At 34.8% G+C, this 24,100-nt stretch overlaps 1 protein-coding gene across 3 annotated transcripts in view; it reads left to right on the forward strand.

Moving 5' to 3' along the window:
* The window catches only part of SOX6 (SRY-box transcription factor 6), a 248,981-nt gene that overhangs the window by 64,716 nt on the left and 160,165 nt on the right, over positions 1 to 24,100 (forward strand). For all 3 annotated transcript variants that reach the window (XM_086472314.1, XM_086472316.1, XM_086472315.1), the window contains exon 4: positions 6,270 to 6,359. In XM_086472314.1, the coding sequence (XP_086328440.1) occupies positions 6,270 to 6,359 (90 nt within the window). The remainder of the gene's footprint in view (positions 1 to 6,269; positions 6,360 to 24,100) is intronic.

The raw sequence follows: 24,100 nt of genomic DNA on the forward strand, positions 1-24,100 counted from the left end.
GGTAGTACATTGTAACTATGGGTGTTAAGCCTTCAGGCTGATTTTTGATTAGTTTTGTATTGTTGCTGTCTCCTTTTCTTTTATTTAAATTTTATTGAAACAGAAATGGATAATTTGTGTTTGAAAGAAGAAAAAAAGTAACTATGGCAACAAAGAATCTATTTTAGTAACATTACAGAAACTTTACATCCTTGGATTAAAAAAGAGTGGATAGTACCATCCGGCAGTTACGTTTCTGATAGTCATGGTTAAATTATATTTTTATTTCTCAAATCATGAATGTAAATGTAGAGTCTTTAATTTAATTTTGATAAAATCGTGTTCTGTCAAAGTGAATAAAGTTAACCTTTTGCCTTTTGCTTTGATACTGAAATCTTAGAATTTACATATAATGTTAAAATACAAATATGAAGCATGAGAATCAGGAAATATTTGTATTGTACAGGTCTGTGCTAGGTTGTGCTTTACCTCAAGGAAATCTGATGGGCGGTGAACTCACAAAAGGCATGTAAGCAAGCTGTTGTCATACACTCAGAGATGGTGCAGTTAACCAAATGTTCCAAGACAGGTATATTAAAACTCATCACCAGATTTAAAAAAAATATACTTAATTTTCTAAATAATTCACATTTTTTATGAATAAATCTAATAATAGCACCAAAGTGCCTGGCATTTTAGTTTAATTGTAAGTAACAAACTCTGACTAGGGTACATCTGAGTTATGCCTGACTTTTATTCAGGAATACTTGTAGACTACTGATTTCATTTAGATTTTCCTGCTCTGAACAGGATGAAGAATACTGAAACAAGCCTTCCTCTTTCAGATGCATGATGGGTTGTGTGATTATATTAATTTTAGATGTCAGGTCCTTAGCTTCACCCACTTGAAAAAAGCTCATTTGCACCTGAGGCATGGGGTGACATGTGCAAAGGTAGAATAGGAAGCAGGGCAACCAAATGGTACCACTGTAATGTTTATTTACAGCTTTTTTGCTTTTGGGGTAAAAAAGTGCATGGTCTCCTGTAGTAGGAATCCAGTGTGGTAGGCCTCGTCAGCACACAGTCTGTCCCAAGGTGTTCATACTCTCTTTTAACATTCTTTCAAAGAAAAAAACCAAACCATACAACACTATATTTCTCTAACAAATATTTCATGGATGCCGACAGGGTGATTCCACTTGTGCTGTTTTTCTCACGAAATAAACTTGAATGAGGCATTTGAACTCAATTGACAAAGGCTGATCCAAGCAACACCTTTTCTCGTGTGGAGCTGAAGGCAAACAAATGTAATGAGCGTAGCTTAGAGAATATAGAACATTAGAGATGGAGGACCTTGCATATTGTTATGTAGTCCCAAAGCTTGCAAAAATACGGTCTTTTATGTTCAACAGTATCTACTAAATGCAGTAATAATCTACTAATGGGATATAACTATAGACTATAGTTCTGAAACAGGGACAAAGATGCCACTAATTCTGTAGTATTGTTCTTTTAAAATGCAGAAACGAAGTTTATCCTCCTCCTACCGAGGATCTGATTATGTTTTAGAACGGTTTCTCTTGTATTCCGCCTGATTTCTAATTCTCTACCTTTTCTTTCCCAGTGCCTCTTTCCTTGAGATGTAACAGTTCAGATGCATGTAGAAATATGTCACCTATACCTTTGATTGGATTATATTTTTATATTGTTTATGAACTTGCTATGCATTTGCAATCATTATTAATAAATCAATGTGCTTTTGTCTTCTGTCACAAAGTAATGTATGTATTCAGAAAGAATTGTATGCAAAACAAGTCATGTTTTAGAACTCATATCATTAATAATTATCAGTTTGCAGTATTGTTACAACATGTTTTGAGGGAAGCTTATTATAAAAGAAATAACAAGGCACTGCACAGTAGCAAGAATAAGACAGTTCAGTTGATCACTGGTATAGGTGTTATAAATATGCCAGTCTGTACCATAGTGTTTTATTAACTCTCAAAAAGTCAAAGCTGATTTGAAATAATAATGTCTGACAGTCAGCGCTTTGAAGTTTTGCTGCTGCACTCTCACATTTAGGCTTTCTTTTATGTATGACTTTACCATAAAAAACAAAAACACACACAAGGCATGAACGCTTTTTCTTTTTTTTTTGTATCTGTATTTCAAAGAAAGTAGTAAGAGGCTACTTCAGTGAATTAAAGGGGAAAAAAAAAAAAGAACAACCCCCCAAAATCAATGAGGATAGGTGCAGGACACTGTAAGGTCATACAGTATTCATGTAAGCTATAGCTGGGGTTGGTAACTTGTTGAAGACTGTAAAAGTGAAATAAAAAAAAAGGAAAAGAAAAAAGGGAAGAATAAGGAAGGCAAGAGGCAAAAGCTATCCTTGATGGGAACAAGATGACTTTCATTCAATCGGAAGATCTTGAGAGCTTGGCTGTGATAGCTAACACACTCGTTCTTCATCACCGGTCGTGCAACAAAGAGCTGGATTCCATCCATTCCTTGACTGATTGATTACCCAATGGACAAATGTTAATTCTTTTCATCGATACTTTGTCATTGTGGAGAGATCCTTTTCATCTAACACCTAGGCTTTTTTTTCTCGGCTTTTTTTTTTCCCCTGCCTATTTATCTTTTAACATCCTCTTCTCATTCACCTTTGCAAAACTGTCATGTCTAACAAGATTCTCACAGTACTTTAAATTCCTTTAGTCTACAATTAAAATTGCTAAAAAGTATGTAATAAACCGTGATATTAAATAATACTCAATGATTTCATTTAGTCATCTCAGTCTAATTATACTTAACCTGTTTGCTGTCCTTGAAAGAAAATTTCTCCTAATTCACAAGAGAAGAATATAAAGGATGAGAAGCTGTGTGTGTGTTGTTAATATAATAAATTGCTCCAGTGCAACTTCACGAGTTTGATCTTACATGTGTCAGTACAAAATATGCCACTTTGTGGCATAAGCCCAACTGTGGTTTATAAAATCAGTGAGAAAAGCTAAAAATGTATAAATGCTAATTTCTTTCTTTGCTTCTTTTGTAATTGTCTTTAACAAGAATACCCCTGAATTTTGAAAATGTCAGGATCCACAAGATTTTGGAATGGTGCTGAAGCAGAGACTCAGTGCAGGGAGAGTGATGCAGTGCAGATGTGAATTTGGGCTTCTTCAATGTTCAGTGCTGGATTCTGAGTCGATGTTTTTTTTATAATGTATCAAATCAGAAAATGAATCAATATAGATGAAGACATTTTAGTGATGTCAGAAGATATCTTTGTAGATTTAGTTTGTATGTAAAAATTAATTTTCAGTACAGAAAGAAGAAAAAAATCCCTTCTGGATTCACAAACCTTTTCGAAATGTGTGTTTCTGGACACAGAATACAGAACTTGAAGGAAAACATGCCTTTCAAGTATAAGCCTTTATATTTAGTTTCATGTCTAATGTGGGGGACCCCCAGAGAGCTTTAACACATATCATTATGTTAAATTCTAAAAATGATGCAGATTAAACCTGCTAATCAAAAATTTACAGGAATTTCAAAAAAGCTGTTTCTACAATGTTATAAAAAAGTTTATTAAAATGTTCATTGCGTTTTTTTGTAATCTTCCCAATAACAAAATACAGTGGCTATAAATTGTGTGGTCAGATCTATAACATAGAGTTTGAATGAGATAGGGATGTTTAAAGAGAAGTTTCTTAAGGAATTTTTCAGTCATTTATAGAGATAAAAATTGTAACTAGCAATGTGACTATACCAAAAACGAGGCACACAGATAGACCTGTTTTCCATTCCAGTTCTGTCTCAGTCTGTCTTTAGAAATACGTTTTTTGCTCTTATGTAACATAAGAACACTACAGATAAACATGGGTGTTCCTAAGAACAGTAGGAAAAGAAATAAAGCAAGTGCTTTTGAGGAAAGTATTTTATCAACTCCTGTGATATGCTAATCATTTCTTTGTTTTGTTTTTGTTTTGATTTGTTTTTTAATTTCAATGTTTTCCTTCTTTGTGCGAATTGAGGAAAATATCATAGTTAAAAAGCAGTAGAATGCATAACTTTATAGCAAACATCTATAAACTCTAAATAAAACTATAAAGCGCTTTTCTTTTAGGGACGAGGGGTCTGAAATTTTGGCAGGGGAGAAACACAGAAACATCTTTTTAAACTAATGATGATATCACAAAAAAGGACAAATTATAATGTTCTATTGATAATTGATGGTTATTTCTTGATTCTTCTATTATCAGGCCAGAACTCATAAAAGTAATAAGTGCCTGTTATTGTTAAAAGTAAATTATTATTATATAACAAATATTTTAACACTGCGTATTGCGACTTACAGCTCCTTAATTTTGTCTCTTTCATAGAAAGATATAATTAGTAAATAAATTAGCTTTTCTACTGAAATATTACTTCAAAAACATTTACGAGCTGTGTTGTCTTTCCACGGAGGCTTGCGTGGTGAAAATGTGTTGCAATTAAAACCTGATCTTTGATCTTTTGGTGGTTACAGTTTGGTTTGCTTTCAGATGGTTTTCTTTTTTGTTTGTTTTGCTGCTTGTTTGTTTCCTTATATCTTTGTTTCAAATGAGTGATGCTAATGTGAATTTTTAGGCTGAAACTACTTGCACCCTAAAATATGATTGGCCACATATCCTTTTTTGTTACTTAAACTTCTCCCTGGATATTTAGCTCCTCCTTTTGTGACCTCTTTGACTGCTTCTCCTCCCTCTAAGTATTTTTAGAATCTTCTGAAGTAGAACAAACTGCTACCCATTGCATTGATGCGATCTATTTTGCCATTCTTAATCTTGGCTTTCTGCTTTTGTTTTCACTTCTGTGAGTGCTTCTGATGGGACTGCTGACATGAGATTTTGAGCCACAATTTGGCCTTAATCTGCCATAATTTAGCAGAAGATATGTTAGGCTGAATTCTGCCTTCTTGTGCACCCCAGTGCTAATTTGCAAGTGACTGGAATGGGATCAGTGCTAATGTTGTCAAAATTTGGAACATTATTAGTTATTTAGAAAGCATTGTGTAAACTGATCTCCTCCTAACACAAACAGCATCTTGCTACGAGAGTTTCTAACAAGCTAAGCTGCAGAGCTAGTCCCAGTGTTTGCACTTAGAAACAGCGTGCTCAGCACCACCCAGAGTGATATGGGGTCTTATAATGAAGGCTCTTTACAAAGGTTCATTTTAGGAATAGAGTTGCAGTTAAATAATGCTTTTAATACCTTTCTAAACTGGGCCTAAATGTTCCAAGGACTTTAGCATTACATATTGTTGATGAGTCTGTCTACCAATGAAAGTAAATGCACAGTGTTTAATGGAGATTCTGTTATTAACAACTGGGAAGGGAAAATAAGTTTTCAATTGTGCGTGAAGTTTTCTTGATAATTGTTTATAAATCTGAACTGGTGTTCTTAAAGTCATAAAGCTCTGGATCACAATATCAGCCATAAGAATTCCCATCTTAAAAATCACCTTTTGTAAGTTATCTGGAAGGTTATGTATAATTTAGACTTCAAAACCAAGATTTTATTGAAGTCTGTTACACCCAATAACAAATTTTTTAGTAGAATTGGGGTCTGATCACAGGAAACTTACTAAGGCCAATCTTCTACTTTCTCCTAAGCGTAATGACTTCAGTGACAGTTTTGCCTACAGAAGGCCTCCCAGATTGGGGCAAAGATTTGAAACGTATTTCTGAACTTCAAATTATGAAAGCCTGTCTTCTAATCATTGCATGTTGTTTATAGCGTACTGAGAAAATTTCTGATACTGTGAACATCCAATATGTAGAGTGCTTTTATGAATTCCATTGAGACGTTATATGAATAACTTTTGCATTGACATGGGTATAAAAATGGGTTTCAGATGTCACTGTGTGCCAAATTTCCAAAAAAAGCTTCTAAATCTTCATGTATAATTTCGAGTGTACAATCATTCTTAAATGAAAAAGACAGAATTTGTATATACATTGGCAATCTATGCATGTAAATTGGCAGTTAGCATGCATAAATCCCGAATGAAGTTTTTCTTTCAATTAGACCCTTGTTAAATCCATAGTAACTCCATTAACCTCAGTGGAATTACTTTGGATTTAAAATGCAGTTAACTAAGAACTCTGACTACAAGTTCATTTCCCTTTGAAACTATGGTCCAAGTAGAACAGGGAAAACAGTTTTAAAATGAAGGTGTTTTCCTGATGTCTGAGAATATATTTGATAATTCTTTTTTTTTTTTTTTTTCCTTTTTTTTTTAATAGATTCATCCTGTATGGAAAAGTTACTTTCTAAAGACTGGAAGGAGAAGATGGAAAAATTAAACACAAGTGATCTCCTTGGAGAAATTAAAGGTATCTCACTAGATCAAATTTTAAATGTTTGCCTATATTTTTAAAAGAGGATTGAGGATTTTTTAAAGTTCAGAAAAAAATCATAGGAATAACAATTGTAACTACAGGGTGCTTTCTTCATTCCAGTCATCTCACCCTGTTTTTTAATGTTTATCTTTGAGATGACGGATGCATCTGCCAAATAAATTAGAGTATGTCACAATCAGTTATAGTGTAGGGAGTATAGAGGATGTTATCACAAACACCAGGTGAGTTACATTAGTTCATTGATGCTAGCTATGTATCTCTGTGACCAGAGGAAGAGGAAGAAACATCTTGAACACATGGAGTTACTAAGACTCGGTATTGTTTCTTCCCAGTTGCATAAATTATATGTAGAAACTGCTTTCAGATTATAAAAAGGTATAATTGTGTGATTGCTGTTCTAAATCTTTGATACAAAATTAGGATTTTTTTTTTTTTATTATTTATACTCATGCTATTCCTGAGGAGAAAGAGCAGCTCTGGATGAAATTCGGGACCTACTGAAATCAGTGCAAGTTTTATTGTATATATAGACAGCACTTCCCAGTATTTCCAAGATTTGTTGAACAAGCAATCTAGCAAAAGTGGAATTCTCTTGACAATTAAGTGCTATGTAGAAAACCTGAAGTGTTTTTCCCCACCCATCAATTCTTCCATGGATTTTCTTAGTCAGAAGAAATTCGGTGTTATTGATTAAGCAACAAATTAAAAAAGCGGGTTTTGTACTGTGAGAAGGGGTCATAAGGCAAGCTTGAGGGAGACACAAGGTACCTAAGATTTATTTCTCTTCATTGGTATAATTTTACTAAATGGTGGAAATAACAAAGAATCATGTGCATCATATGAATAAATCTTTACTAGTGTAAAAAAAAAAAAAAGGTACTATTTGATGAAAATTGATGCTTTGCTTTACATGGTTTACATTTCCACCAGGGAAACTTAAGATAGTTCATTTCTTTATTATTATAAAAACAGATGAAATATTGGCATTTTTTAATAAGTAAGTTATAATCGGCTCCTTCAGCTGATTCAGGACCAAAATCTGTTGGATTTTTTTGGTAGGGTTATGATACTGTGTATATATTAGGCAGGTGAGAAATCCTGTAGTAATTTCAGTGGCAGAAATATAGTATGCAGTTCTACAGGAACATGTTAAAACTGACTGTAATAAAATCTGACAAAATTATGTCTTGAAATCACATCCTATTTAAAGCCGTATTGTCTCTTAATAGTGTGGAAAACATTGGATGCTAGTTTGTCCATTAATTGCACAATATAGCTACTTAGTCTTTAAATAGAAACTACTTGAATGCTATTAGTGGATCAAAATTAAAAGAGGTGGGATCTCTAACAATGCAGAATAATGTTCTTTATTCTTTCATGTGGCACAAAAAGCTTTTTCCTGAGCTTTCATTTATTAAAAAAAAAAAAAAGTTTGTTTTTCTGCATTTTCTGGGTTCATGCTGTTCCTCCTATTTTTTTTAGGATATGTATTCAGTTCAGTGTGAAAGAGTAAAGTTCTAGTTCCTAACCCTTTTCTCACCTACCTACAAAGCATTCTCACTCAGGTTTGGAAGAATTTTGAACTCCTGCAACCACCTTTTCTGGGGGGTATAGGCTATTAGCTGTACAAAAAAGATCACCTGATTTGTGTGTTGACAGTCCTTCAGTTAGTTTCTGTGTCTCATCACTAGAAATCTATCCTCAAGAGATCTTAATGTCTGCAGTATTCGTCTCCACTACTAGTTGACTCCCAGCAAGATGCAATACTGAATCTTTGCTACTGCAAGTGCATTTAACATTTTTCATGAACCAGCAAAAATACAAAAAAAGCATAGACAGACATGGGAGGTAACTGATGGTTGCTGTTACGTCGTGCTTTACACTTACAGTATTCAAACCTCTTGACAAAGACGTTAGTGTGATTTTATAGAAGAAGAAAACAAGGTGCAGAGTTATGTAGTGGGAGCAGTGGAGGGTCTGAAGAAGGACTTCTTTCCTTCGGGGTCCCAAGCCTGTGGCCTAGTCACTGTCTCCAGGCTGGTTATCTCCTGGCTGATAAAATTGCTATCAACCTAACAGCCTGGTATTAACTCATATTAGCATTTGTATGCCTTAGACCATCTCACAAAGAAAAAAACCCAAACAACCCAACAATCCAGCCCATGGCAGCGTGAAAACCAGATTACAAGAAGGAAATAAAGTGAAGTAGGGGAAGCAGAGAGAATTTTTAATCTGCCAAGGAAGCATATTTTAAAAAATATCTTTTAAGTGTTCAAGGTGGTAGATTTCCAAATCATGAAGTTCCTTTTCATAGTGCTGAACGAATTTCCAGTTAGGTAACTGTCAGGGCATGCTGAGGTCTGAAAGAACTTATATTGAAAATGTGTCGTCTTTGGGAGGTCAAATATCTTTTTCCCTAATTTTCATTAGATTCTAAATCAGTTTATTTAACTGGCTGGTATTTTTGGCTTTTGTGCAGACTTTCTGCTTATGTTACAGAAAGCCTAACTTAAAGACATGAAGTGATGCAGTAAAAATAAATAAATGAGGTCATTAAGGAAAAAAATCTTGATTGTTAGAAAGTGAGGTGTGGTCCTGTGAGGAACTGCTCTTTGCACTGACTGTTACTGGGAGTTGTTTATTTTAGAGGGAAGGCGCTGTTCTTGCTAAGGATAACCTGACCACATACTCTTCCTCTGTGTCTGCACAACTAAAACCCTCCCCCCTTCAGTGAAAGACTAGCATCTCGGTTGTGGAGAGGCAGTTCACTAAGAATCAGTGCCAGAAAAAAGGATGAAAGCAGAAAAAAAATGTACCACTGACACAAACTGTTTCTATTCATGTTTTGGGAAGCACACAGACAAGAAGAAAAGATAATTGGTTGAGAGAAACAAATAAAAATGGTATTTTCTTGCTTTACCTTCTATATTTAGAACACAATAGTGTTAATCAAGATATAATTATAAACTATATCTATTAATTCAGACAATAGAAGCCAATGCAAAAGTAACAAACAGTGAGTAATTTATTTTTTCTCTAAGTGGGATTGTTCCTGTTCACAATTACTCTTGCATAGTGTGCTTTATTTGTAAAACTGCTTTCTCATGAGTTTCTTTATTAGGTTCTCATTTATTGATAATGGTCCTGATTCTTCCTTGAAATCCAGCCAACAAGCCATTGACTTCAGGGAGGTTGCATGAAACTCAGAGGAGCGTTTGGCAGAGAGCTTTGTAGCCAAATTCCAGTGGTTAAATAAGTCAGCTTGTTCATTTGATATGTTTATAAATGAAACACATAGGTCAAATTTTCAAAGGTCTGTGAAGCATTTGAGCTGAGTTAAATGACCTGCTCACCTGGAAAAAACCCCACAGCTGCCTATGCAAATCATTTGGTTGTATGCTATTTGTCAGTGTGTGCATGCAAATACATTTATTTAAGGTATACAAGCAATTTGTTTGGCTTATGTCTGGCTTTTGCAGTGTCTTTTTTTTTTTTTTTTTTTTGTATAAAAATTAGGATCAGGAAATACTTTTCATTCTAATTTTTGTTATCATGTATTTGAATAAACAAAGTGATGCAGGACTCTTCTAAATTTCCAGATATTTGGGTACAGAGAGTTCTGTCCTAACCCTCCCTTGCTGCATAATTTCTGTTGCTTAGTTATCTAGTTTCTCTTCAGCAGCCACAGCTAGGCAGAGTAGCATCATTTATCACTATACAGAGTCTGTTTTAAGTTTTCTGTTTCTGTTCCAAATATAAATCTCTGGAATAGCATAGTCTTGCATGCATCAGGCAGTTGTCCTACTGAAATAGCCCGCAATGGTCTTTCTCAGCATGCAGGGTCTTTGAAGATCAAATAAGAAAGGTCAGTCTTCAAGTAACTTAAGCAATGATGTTATCGTGAAAGGGTCAGAATTGGTCTAGCAGTCTTATAGAAGAGTGAGTCCTGGGTCACCGGCTACTGTGTTGCAGGTTAGTTCTCTGGCTTCCATTGGTGGTGTTTACAACTGGAACTATCTATATTTATAGGCATTGTGACTTGGATGTCAAATACTATGTTTGTACAGTATACTCTATTTTGGGAAGGATAGTGATTGATGTCCATAGCTTTATCCAATACAGAAGGCTGTTTGCATTATGTTCCTCTGTTTATTCCTTCCCCTTTTCTATTTGTTACTTTATCAAAAAGAGCCTAAAACTCTTATTTCATGACATGTACACATTTAACGGCCTCAAAATATTTGGATAGGTGACAGGTAGCATTCCTGTTTCCTAGGAAATGTTGAATTTAGAAAAGTGAAACAATTTCACCCACTTGATAGTCTCCTTGTAAGATACACCATAAACAATACTGAAATTTGTCCCTGGTATTAGAACACAGGCGAGGTAGAAAGAAGTGTTTCCTAGGAGCGTTTTTTTTGTGTGTGCATTAATGACTGGAAGAGAACAGTGAGGCACAACTGTTTGAATCTAGTAATTTAACACTATCCATTTCTGGAATAGTCTTGGAGAGAGCTCTGCATGAATGAATCCTTGAGAAAGTTACAGTTTCTGTGTTTTTACAGTGAATTAAAATTTTTCTTAAAATATGCATGACTTGCCAAACATTTTAAAATGCTATTTTTGCTTCCATTTTATAAACTTTGGCTTTACAGATAAGCTTTTGGGTGTTTATTGGTGCACTGTGTCAAATGTGAAGACCGTTTTGAGGAAAATAAATCTGATGTTTTCCTGTAGCCCTGACCAACACTGTAGTCTGGATTTGCAGCAATTATTTCTCAGTATAATTGCTGAAATTTTTTTCTCCTCAATTCTAAGGGTATATAATAGTCTGCCTTATAAATATGTATAAATAAATATATATAAGTCTTATATCACAGAGGCACTCAGAGGTTTTTAATTATGTCACTTTGTATGGCTATAGACATTTCAAAGCTCTCCTTTGTGCTCTCTGTTATAAACATATTTTATTTCTTTTGAAGTCTGTGTGATATACATACTAGCAATTAAAAACGCAGCTCAGGCTTTGCAACACAAGGTCTTCTTAATTAAAACTCAAACAAAAGCTACAAGCAAAAGCCCCGCTATATGATTAAGGTCTAAAGTGTTATGATACATTAGAATCATTGTTAACTGCTAGGATTTAAAAAATCAATACACAGGAAAAAGGATCAACTGGTTCCAATTAGTGAAACCAATGAAAGCATCCAACAAAACATAACAAAACAACACAACCCAGAACCCCTACACCCAAATCCTTAAGAAATTGGCCCTGATTAGAAATATACCACAGGCTATAAAGGTTTCACAGAATGTATTTATTGCCATGATCCAATGAAGTGATGTGTTTAGCTTCATGTTGTAGCTCTCCAAATCAAAGAGATTTCTCAAGCCATTAGCATTTTGTGTAACGTATTACAAAAACTACATTTCCAGGTCTATCCTGACCTTCTAAATTAAGTGGTACCTTTTTGAATGACTGAATATTTTGTAAGCACTTACAGCAGTTAATGTGTGGATACTCTTTAGTCCGATTTGCTTGAAGAAGGGATGGATTCGAAATTAAAAATATTTTGGTTAAACTTACCATGCCCCATTGTAACTATTTGTTACGATTAAGATACCAATATAATTAGTTAGACTACTCACTAGTGTGAACTAGATTAAACTATACAGTCTTCTGTTATCTTGACTTTTTTTGGTAGGAGATAACTTTGCTCCAGATTCTGGATTTAAACAGACATATCCAAACTGTACAGACAGAGTGTTGTTCTGTGGAAATGAATGGGACTGCATGCTGTACATAGTGCTATTATTTAACTTATGTAGATGTAAATCTTGGCAGGATGGAAACTGTACTTAGTGGGAAAAAAAAAAAAAGAAAAGTAAACATTTTTGTTGCTCTGGTCTTTTGGTCAGAGGGTCGTATATCAGTGGCACCTATCACAATCATGCCTGCCTCTAATGTTGAAGGTTAATGACTATTACCATTTCTAGTTCTTAAAATTCCACAACTATAAATTACCTTGTAATCAACCTTTCACATAAATCAATTCTCCACATTGTTGAATACATTTCATAAATAATATCAACCAGGATGCATGCAGTATATTTCCAGGCACACAATGAATTTGTTACTTACTACAATTGCATATATCTATATATTTTTTACCTTACCAGCGTTTCTAAGCTTAAGAATTCGGGGCTAAGTGTACGAATCTGTACTACACTGAAATCAATGGGACAGCTCGCTTATATGCTGTGTTCTGCGGAACTGTGTCTCAAATAGTGTATTAGGAAATAGCATCATCTCTTTATGAGAAAAAGGAATAAGAAGGATAATGATGCTAATGGTGAAGGTGGTGAGACACTGGCACAGGTTGCCCAGAGAAGCTGTGGCTGCCCCCTCCCTGGAACTGTTCAAGGCCGGGTTGGATGGGGCTTGGATCAACCTGGTCTAGGGAGGTGTCCCTGCCTGGACGAGGGGGGTTGGAACTGGGTGGTCTTTATGGTCCCTCCCAACCCAAACCGTTACATGACTCTGTGATTCTGTGATTCATTCTATGGTTCTAATAATAAGGAGCTTGAAACAACAATACATTTATTGAGCACAGTATAAAAGAGTGCCTTCTGGAATTTGATCCATCTTTCATTTGTACAAATAGTGACAAGAAAATCTATGGTATTAAAGTGTGTTTATTTTTAAAAGCCATTTAATTTTTTAGCAGTAAAATGCTATAACCTAAAAATTACAAGTAGGTTTTCTTCACTTTTTCTTCAAAAATTTGCCTTTTTCTTCTATTGGTAGTTTGTTTTGGTATTTGTATATATATTTTTAATATTCATTATATCGGTAATAGTTTTCTTTAATAAATACAGTCTTTTAACTGTAATCAAAAGGCTGCTATGTTGAAGAAGCCTATCACTACATGGAACTTAAGGCCTTCTCGTCTGACACTGGATGTCAGTGGTAAATTCCCTTTTGACTCAAATCTCAGCTTAGTTGCCAATGAAATTGCTTGCCTGTAGCAAAACAAAACTCTCACCGAAGACAAATATACAACTTCATATTAAAAAGCAAGTACATATGTAGTTTTCCTAAATATGTTTCATCATACTTCAGTGCTTTTGTTTTTTTTTGTTGCTGTAGACATATGAAGACAAATTCTAACTAATGAATGTAAGTGTTTATCTAGAAAGATGCATATAGGCACAGTACTGAAAGGACTAAAATTTTCATATCGATTTGGATTCTGCAGAAACCTGTAGATGTACTTTATCAGTCTTTTGTTACAGGAGTTTCATATTAAGGAAATCTTTGATTTAAGTGTCAGATATAAAGAACATACTATCCTGTAGTGTTCTGTCTCTATGGATACCGAGCAACCTGGGGAAGGGTGTAAGGAAAGGGCAAACATACAGTAATATTTCCTCAATATACTCTTCCAATTTCCCACGAAATATGATTAATGGGCTTCTTGATTCAGAGGTGGTACATTCAGGTTTAATGGGCCTTGATAGAATTATCATCTATGAACACGTCCAATTGCTTTTGAACCCTTTAATAGACAGCTAGAAAATCTGTGGGGATAAGCACAGCAGTTAACAATATGCTGTATATTTGAACCTAGTATCTTGTAGGTGTCCCCTAGATCTCGTGTTATAATGGACCCCTGTCCATTGTTCCCTGTTGATCTTCTCTGTTACACTACATTCAGTTGTCTATCCTCCAGGTTAAAAAAGTAAAAATATATCTATTTATTCCTTATATGAAAACTGTTCTGCACTTCCATCACCCTCATCGCTTTTCTCTGCAGTTAATTTGGAAAGAAACTTTGCACAAAATATCCCTAGTCTAAGCAACATCAAACTTTGGTACTAATTAGCGAGAACCTTTGTGGCAATCCTTTTCACCTCCGTTAGTTTTAAACTCCCTTTATGAATAGGGATTCTGTCTTGAAGTGGGGTATTGATGCGTGGATATTGTGTGGTAATGAGAACATCCTGATGATATCAAAGATATCAGATTTTTTTTTTTTTTCTTGAGATATGTAAAAATACCTTACTGGGAGCTTCACAAACTATGGACCCAGAGGTGGCTCAGAAATGTCATCTGTAAAACTTAAGGGACATAACAGTATTACTCCAAAAAAAAAAAAGAAAAGTATGAGCACATTTGGGAAACTCATATGCAACTGAGAATAGCAAGAAAATAATTTGCAACCTGACACAGCCGCTGCCTCAAAAGCCTAAGCACAATGAGGAATAGAAGAAATACAAGAAGGATTGTCCTTGTCCTCTCTAAACAAGTTGACCCTCTAGAAGAGGTTAACTATCAGTATTTTTTTTCAGGAGGTTTTGATTTGTCTGACTGTGTCACTTCAGATCGGAGCAATGACATCTGACAGTTTTCTGCCAAAGGGCAGATCTAGCCAAACTGGGCTCATTTTCCTTGTTTCACCTCCTCCTGCCAACTTTAAAGTGATTTCAGGCTAATCGGGATCCCCTTGCTCCAATCAGGTCATTCCTGATACCACCCACTTACTTCATGAGTGAATTGGTTTCAATTCACTTTCTCCCTTCTGTCTCTCCGCCAATATTTATTTTGGATTTAAGTAAGTATTTTCTCTCTTTTCCACTCCCTCCAAATGTTTTTTTTGGTTCTGGCATGATTTGCCAATAGAGAAAATTTTCAAAAATTCTGAAATGATGAAGTCTCATCAATTAATATGAATATATGAATTGTAAAGCAAATTGAGAGCGCCATATTGAAACAGTTTCCCTAGGGAATTTGTCTGAACAGAGGAAACAGAAATAGAAATCTATTAAGGATATAGCCTGCCCTGATTCCATTAGTTCATTGTATGTATTACCTTCTGTGTTAAAAAAATTAATAGATTTATACTCAGGCAGCTTGATCAGAAATGGGTCTTTTTCATTAGTGCTCACATTGAAATCCTGTTATATATATTTTTTTCTTACCCTTTCTTCTTTAAATTACTGTTAGTTTAACCCACATATTCTAATATTTACCTTGGCCTGTATTGTTAGGAATTAACAAAGATTATAGTGTTAGTGATGTTGTCATAAATGTTCTTTAAGAGTTATACAAGATTAAGCTGAGACCTGCGTAATAGCTGTTTAAAATTTGTTGCCCCTAGATAGCAGTAATGAGAGGCTAACACATTGATGTTGGGATCCTCGTGTCTGTTAAGATTTGTTTGAATAGGTTTCCACCACAACAGGTGCACAATTATTTTATGAGTAAAATATTATCAGCCTTCCAAATTAGCCAGGGCAAAATGCAAGTTGTCTGATTAAATAATCAAACCCAATACTTAAAATGCACTTGATTTCCACAGGAATTTTAAGATGCTAAGTCCCAGTCTATCAGTGAAACTATGATTGTTTGCAGCATGCAAGTAGCAGCTTGTAGAGTATCCTGTTTGGTATGTTTTACATAATTCGTCCTACATTATACAAGACAAAACCGCTAAAAAAGCATATAATAATAGGTTTTACTCCTAGTCAAACAATTTTAATCTAGCAATGAAGGTATTCTACTGTGCATTAAAACCAGGAAAAAGTGGGCCTCTAATGGAAAATAGTTTGAAAGTGTTCTGCATTACATTAGGAGGCACATCAGTTTAGAAATACAAAACCCTGTCTTGTTTTTTAAATCATTTAGTTTATAAAGGGGAAGGGAAAAAAGGAAAATCTTCTGAATCTGAAGTGCGGCTTGCAGTGTGGAGATCACATATGTCACCAGTTATTGAGTAGCTCAGTAAACACTGTGACTCAAAGACCCAAGAAATGGGTAATAGCTGAAACAGTAAGTTCACCACAAATGGATAACATAGATTATATACAGGTAACTGTTTTCATATCTGAATCTGTTTGTCTATCAAGGAATGCTATGAATCAGGAGACAGGATCTCAAATGCAAAACCACAAAGTCAAAGACAGCATTTGGAGGAGCTCCAAGCCACAAAAATTAGGGAAGAAGAACAGAGGGCACAAAAACTGTAAATGCTTACATGGATTCTGCCTCTATATACATTGAATTTAAATAATTGTGTTGATACATCAGTAATAATAATTGCTGATAAAAATTATAGTCCTTATTTTGGGCAGCGATATGTTTTACTAAATGTAAAATTAAATGCAATTTGTATTAATTAGGGATAATATGAAAGTATATAAGTGGTTGACATTTCCGACATTTTAAAACATACTACTATATGTGAAGACACATTTTTTGCATTTGTTTTGACTTGGAAATACTGTAGATTGATATATGCCCCTAATGTGTTCTGTTGAAATAAGATCACAGTTCTAACCCCTAAGATCAAAAAATTATTTGTAGACAAGCTTCACCACACTTTGAAATTTAGTTATGGGATTTGATCATTGATGTAACTATTCTAGGCAATTGTAGTTCTCTCTGGAAGCTGTAATTCAGTCTTATTACAGATACTAAAACAAAATCTACAGTTAAAATGCAGGTGGTGTACTCAAGTTGCAGGATTTCAAAAGTCAGTGCAGCGTATACAGACATTTTATGTAGGTTTGTACACCTTAAGTTTTTCTAAATGTGGGAAAGCCTACAGATACTCCAAGTTTTGATTGGTAACATCAATGGAATACAAACGGAGGTTTACTAAGGAAAGTAAAGAAAAACAAATGGGCATAACTGTTCTGTGGTTTGTTTTTTCAGATTTATTAAGAATTGTAGAGTTCCTTTTAACTTGTAACTGAAAGAACACTTTTTTGCCTTCTCTGCTTTACTCTGGTGCCGGGATCCATTTCCCTATGTATTGTTGAGATTCTGAAACAGTCACAGGATGACTGTGGATTTTCTTTTAGGGACTGTAGTGAACAGAGGGTTCCTACTTCAGGATGTATTCATAAATTAATTAACCCTTTTTCTCTGTTTTGTTGTTTTCTTCACCTTCCAAGGGCTCTACAGTGTAATTTTGGGTGTCTCAGACTTCAGCTAGAGATGAGGTGCCCACTTCTGAAATGTAAGGATTTTTCTGAAAAGAAATACTTTAGCCTATCGGGTTATGGTCTGCCACTTTTCAAGATAACAGTAATTGACAAAGGCACTTTGGGTGTCTCTGTGTACTCTCAGATAACATATCCTACCATCAGAAGAATATGAACACTTGGTGCTAAGAACTGGCTGTGAGCAAGCCATAATGAAAATTCTTCCTCTGCTGACCTGGAAAAACCATAGTCAGTCTCTGCACCTAGTTAGAGTTTAGTTAACTTCATAGATAGGTAAGTCTCTTCTCTCACTTTGCCTCTTTCTGTTCCCTTCCACGTGTATTGTGCTAACAAACACTGGGAAGAACACTATTCTGAATTATAGTTGCAACTGCTGAAAAGGGCTATGGTGATAAGCAGCAAATCACCCATGACAAAATATAGGTGTTAATTGCATGTCAGATGAATCTGCTATAAGAAATTTATGTTATGATAGCTATGCCTGTACAAAATGTTTGAATGCATTAAACCCATAGAAATTAATATAAAGTTCAAGGTTGGAAGTGAGGGAAAAATTAAGATTATGTGATGAAAATGATCATTTTTTAACTTATTTTAGTGAAATAGTCTTCACAATGGAAAAAAGTCTTCCTTGCAATAGGCCCCCTCCAAAACTTGCAGTGTGATCTCTAAAAGGAGAACGCTGCTCTTCGCTGATCAAAGTCGGATCCTATAGATCAGCTGGCATCACCAATGTCAGGGCTGAGACTGCAGCTGCTATCCAAAATGGTAACATCTGTAGACTCTGTGATGGTCCTTGACAATCCCTGAGAAGAGCGTTTTTTGTTTTGTTTTGTTTTTAAACAAAACCAACATGCCATTTTTCATTGGAGTTCTGAGAGAGTTCATTTTCTGTGGTTGATGAACTCAAGATATTTGTTTAATGTTCTTGACTGACAGCTAGAAGATAGGAAATGGTTAAATGATACTGTGAGAATTAGAAGGTTATTTGGTAAACGAGGTAATGCTTTTGCCATGCACACCTGTTCAGGCTTTTACAGAAGTGCTCTTTTTTGTCAGTGTTACCTATGTCATAGCAGGTGTAAAGTTGTGCAGTTGGTTAAGCAACCAAGAAAGTCACTCCTCTTAATGTATATACACTGAATTAATACCTAAAGTAGTACTGCGTACTTGAGCTAGTAAAAATCTTTACTTTTTTGCATCGGGAAATAAATGTGAATGAGTGTGTGAGTGTTGCCTTATAAATACATTTTCTGTATTGTCTTTACATGTCATTAGTATTCGTTCACCCTCTTATGCAAGCTGGTCATCTCAAATGGGCTTTTGTCTGTATATGTTGAGTCCATGATACAACTGAAAGCTTACTGTGAGCTTAGCTTTACTGCAAGCTGCTGAGGTCCCCTAAATGCAGAACATTTAAGGTACATAAAAGCAGAAAAATCTCAACTTTACTCTTGCAAATAATAGAAGAGCTCCAAGGAGGAATTTGAATGTGTTTATTTTCATACCCTGAAATTATGCTGACAACATAATGTATTGATGGTTATATGTTAGAAGTTAGCTGTAAGTTGAAAACCTTTTTTGTGCTAAGGTTATTATCAATGTGAAAAGCAGAGTGAGCAACTTAAGGTTTTGACTGAAATGTGCAGCCCTAAGCTTGTATATATACACCTTCACACACAGCCAGGTTCTCATGTCCAGTAGCTGGTGTTGCACATCAGAAAAGTAAATGAAACTACTTTTACGTTAAGGAAAGACAGTTGGTTGATCCATAGGTATGAATATGCATAAACGGAAAACAAATCTTAAAAAATCATCAAATACTGTATCTGAAGGGCTAAACTTGCTACACAGGAACTTAGAGGGAAAAATGGAAAGGAAATCTTTGGTACAGAGAGGAAAAAACAGCCAAACATCCATTTAACTCGAGCAGTAATCATAAATGGACACATAGGCACAATGGAGAACAGTGAAAGTATATACTTCCACACTAACATTGTCCTGGCCTCTTGACTATTTTCAGATCCAGGCATTTCCTGACCCTAATATCTTTTTGTTATTTTGGATCAGTCAACTAGATCTCTCTTCCCGCTTCCACATACTCCAGTCCAGTCTCCCCTTGAGTCTGTATAAAACTTCAAGTCCATAGCATCATTTGGGGAGATATTCCATGGCTCTAGTGTCCACCATGTGAAGAACCACTGCAGATGAAAATGAATTGAAAACTTTTAAGGTGATGTTATGTGATTCAGACACATCTATCTCATTTTTTGAAATAGTGTAAGACGTCATCTGAGTCAATGGGTGTTAGATGCGTAATGTATTTTTTAAAACATGGCCACAGATCTATCTGCAATAGTAAGAGTCCTAAATCGCTTTAAAAGACCTGGCCCAAGACACCTACATCTAAGAAACCCCTTGGAAAAATACCTGAGATCTTTACAGCTGCAGACAGATTGAAATTTTGATGTATATTTAAAATTCATAGAGAGGAAAGAACCATAAAATACATTGCTTAAGTGCAAAATTATTTTGCAGTCACAATTAACCTTCATCTTAGTTGGCGGTATCTCGGTATCACAATTACACCGATGTAACTTCTGAGAAACACGTCAGAAACATTGCATGAAATTGCAATAGGTATGTCGTTCCAGACATAACTCATTTTTTTAATAGGACACTTAAAAGGAAGATGATTAACTTTCAAAACCAATTGACAAATGACTCAGTAGAAATCTGTTTTCCCTGCTCCTGCTTCTTCATTTGTGTTTTTAGTTTTAGTCTGTTGTTATGAAGGAAAAAAATGATAAAATTACAGTTGCTGTAGAAATAAAATAATGAAAATACAACTTGGACAGAGTCTTATTCTCTTAAGGAGAGAGGGACAATTAGGCATCCTGATTTCTTAAATACGTCCCAGGTCTATTTATAATATATTGAATTAGAATGTTGTTATAATGGAATTCAAAACCTCTTGGTGTGTTTCCTACATGCTCCCAGTGCTGAAAGGTTTATTCTGAGTCATCTTTAGACTGTGTTTAAAGTTGTGCCTAAGTTCAGGCCTTTGAATATTAAATTACACTGAGTCTTTTGAGTAAACAGTGTTTATGTTTTCACTCTGAGTGATCCTGTTTGAGTGGTAGAATACCTATATAAGCACAACAAAACAACATGATAGCACTCTCTGGTTTGAGACTGTGAAGAATTTCATTACCAAAGATTCTGTAGCAAAGGGCTGTGTTAAATGTTTTGGTTTGTGATCAAGTAGGTATACAAATAAATTGAATTAAGAAAATTTCCAACTGTACTTTTAGTTGCTTCTAAGAAACATCTGGCTAAACATACTCATGCTTGTGGTTAGAGCATAATTATACCAGAACGCTCTTGGAACATGTGTGGAACTTCAGTCTGCAAATGTAGGCCACCTCCTTTGCACTCTGGTTAATGTGACTTAGGTAGTTTTCCTGGAGTTTGAAAACTTGACTGATAATTTTGTAGAATATTTCACAGCGGCACAAGAAACTGGTCATAGGATTCTGATTTGTTCTGGAATGTGTTCTTTTTAATTAATTAATTATTTTTAAAAAAGAGACCTTGAGGGAACAACAAGCATAGTTTAGTTGTTTGGATTTTGTTTCTCATACCTATATAGTAAGGGTGTGGTTGTTTCAAAAGGCATAAGATAATTCATATTTGCACCATTAATACGTTCTGCTGAATTGGTTTTACAGATTATTAGGTTGTGTGTAGCAGATAAATAACAATTTCAATTTGTAACTTTTTGATTATGAAAGAAATTTAAAATAATATTCAGACTGACAAGCCTGAAGCTGCCAATTTTGACCACCTAATCCCATTATTAATGAACATATCAATGGACCTGTTTCAAAGCCCAATAAAATAAGTGTAAATCCTTCAACTGACTTCTGTGGGCACATTCTAAATGTATAAAATGTTGTTGCTTTTCCATGCATATCAAAGGCTTTTGACTAAATTGTCTCTTCTCAGATGAAGTAGGAAGTTTCTTCTTTACAGCTTCCATGATAGACAGGCTATGCTAATGTCCTTGTTTTGCAATAAACTTTGCTTCTTCATTACTTATCACCAGAGGCAATAAAAATCTTCAGAGGCAAATATAAGTTTTTCATTGATATACTTGTTTGTATTTGTAAGACATGAAAGATGAACATGTAATTAAGACCAAAATTAAAATTTATATTTAAAGTATATAAATCTTGCAGTACTATACTCCTCATATTTATATTTAGACATTTCTGAGTGGTATAGCTAATAACTACTAACTAAAAACTCATGGAAATAACTTATTTAACAAGATATAAAAAGTAACTACAAGACATCATAAGTCAGAGTACGTTTCACAGGGGCACATATCCTCTCCTGTGTGTATTGTGTGTTCTGGATGCAGTAGAAGAAATGCATTTGAGTTATGATTTTGAGTATAGGAAGAGAGACAAGATTCCTAGAGTGTTTTGGAGCGTGAACCTCAGTGTCAGCTTTAAGGCAAGTGAACTCCAATAATGGAATCCTAATACCTAAATCAATTAGCCCTCTTATAAAAATGCTGCAGTGGCACCTATGGAAAGGATCTCTTCCCTTCTCATACCCATAGATCCTGTCCTTGTTCTCATAGGCCTTTCTAGTACACAGATGCTCTGGTTCAATATAAGGCACCACATTGTCCTCCTTAAAGCTAGATTAGCCCCACAGGAAGATACAGTGATGATATGTTTTTTCACCTGATTTGCACATGTCCAGCTTCATAAGTACACATAAAATCTGTGCAGACTTCAGCCATCACCTTTTCTTACCATCACCCCACGTATGTATTCATAGACATTACAGTGCAAAGTATTCCTCACTATTTAAAGAGAAGGGTCACATTATCTGCAAATACTATCTCAAAAAGCAGAAAAAAAATTATTAAAACCCTACTTTTCTGTAGCTTGCTGTTTAAAATGGAAAACTTAATTAAAACATGATTCTTTTTCATCTTTCATTATTGATCCACAGTTTAGACGATGTGAGAAGACTGAACAAACAAGCAAAAACTTCTTTTACATAATGAACTTTTTTTGTGAAAGGCAAACATCAGCTAAAGAAATCACAAGTAACTAAGAGTCCTGTTATATAGGGAAATTGATGTCATGTAATTCATATGAGCTATACTCATCAAATGAGCTATTAAACTAACTTCCTTTAAACTCAACTTCCTTCCAGTCACTTTTTTGCATGTACATATACAATTCTCTTTCCAGAATAAGATTAGATAGAACAGATATTCAGTTCATCCCTGTGATTGAAGATACAAATTTTAATTGGAGAGTTCTTCCTTCCAAGCAAGTGCTATTTTGCACTTGTAGCACCACAGGAAGAAATACTAGTTTAAAAAGAATGAAAAATTGTATAGATGGCTTGGAATTGTATCCAAGTATGTATGTTTACATAAGAAAAAATAAGATTCATATTGAAGAGTATCGTGGTACCCAGAAATCACTTGTTAAAGTTAAAATTGAATATGGAAGCAAAATTATTTTTATCTAGCTGTATGCTGTTATGAAAGAACAATCAATGAAACTAAGCAGTTTCAAAATCAGTCCTGGATTCTCTATTTACATTTTTTTCTTCAGCAGACTCCTAATCTTTTCATGTTGGTTGATAAGATACTACTTATTCCAGACTGTCATCAATTGTGAGTCTCAACATTGTAATTCCAAAGAAGATACTACCTATGATTGTATATAAGCAAAGCAAAATATCATTTCACATCTAAAAGAGGAAGTTACAAAAAATATCTTTCTTAACACCTTTCACTGCAATGTTTTATATGAATATTAGAGATGGCTTAGCATTCATGTCAGACCGCACATTCCTCAGCATCGAGGCAAGGGTGTAAATATTCATCTAGATCTGAAATGTTTTTTGTCTTTTCTGGATTTGAAAGGGTAGGGTTTTTCCATTGATTTCAAACATCTAAGACATTACTGAACTAAATTAAGATATAGTGACAATACTAGTGCAGCAGAGTCAAAAGGGAAAAGCATAAATGAAAGGCTTATCCGGAAAGCAAAATAATGTTTAGGACAAAACGCTGTTGTGTTGTGATCCCTCTGAAGCTGATGTGAAAGGTGGGGCAGTGTCTCTCTGTGTAAGCGCCTCATTCTCAGTTTCACATGCATAGTTTTACACTAGGCTATAAGCTGCTCGTGGAGAGAGTTACAAATTTAGTAAGAAAGTGCATTTAAAATTTCTAACACTATATACAGTTTTGTATGTCAAATGATGCTGTCAGGACAAAGCAGTTTCAAACCTAAAACCGAGATGGTGCTATTGATATAGATATACATATGTATAGGCTTCTTTGATAACATTTCTACATACTTAATAACAGTGACTTTTGTAGAAACTGAGTGATAGAACCTCATTAAAAACAATGCTATTCCATAACATTAATGATAAGGTTTTTTGGACTTATATTTGGCATGTCTGCCATTGATCCTTTGGCAATTACAAAATTCAGCCAAAGCTGATGAAAGAATCTATGTATTTTGAGTGAGGTTCAGAGATAAAATAATAGGGAAGGTGAACAACCGGCTTCACTTACTATTTATGGGAACATGGGGATCAGGTCTGATAACATTGTAAATAAAGATATTTCTACTGAAGTTTCTGGTTCTACATGAATG

Source organism: Leptosomus discolor, chromosome 12 (genome assembly GCF_034619465.1).
Source record: "Leptosomus discolor isolate bLepDis1 chromosome 12, bLepDis1.hap2, whole genome shotgun sequence".
NCBI lineage: Eukaryota > Metazoa > Chordata > Aves > Leptosomiformes > Leptosomidae > Leptosomus > Leptosomus discolor.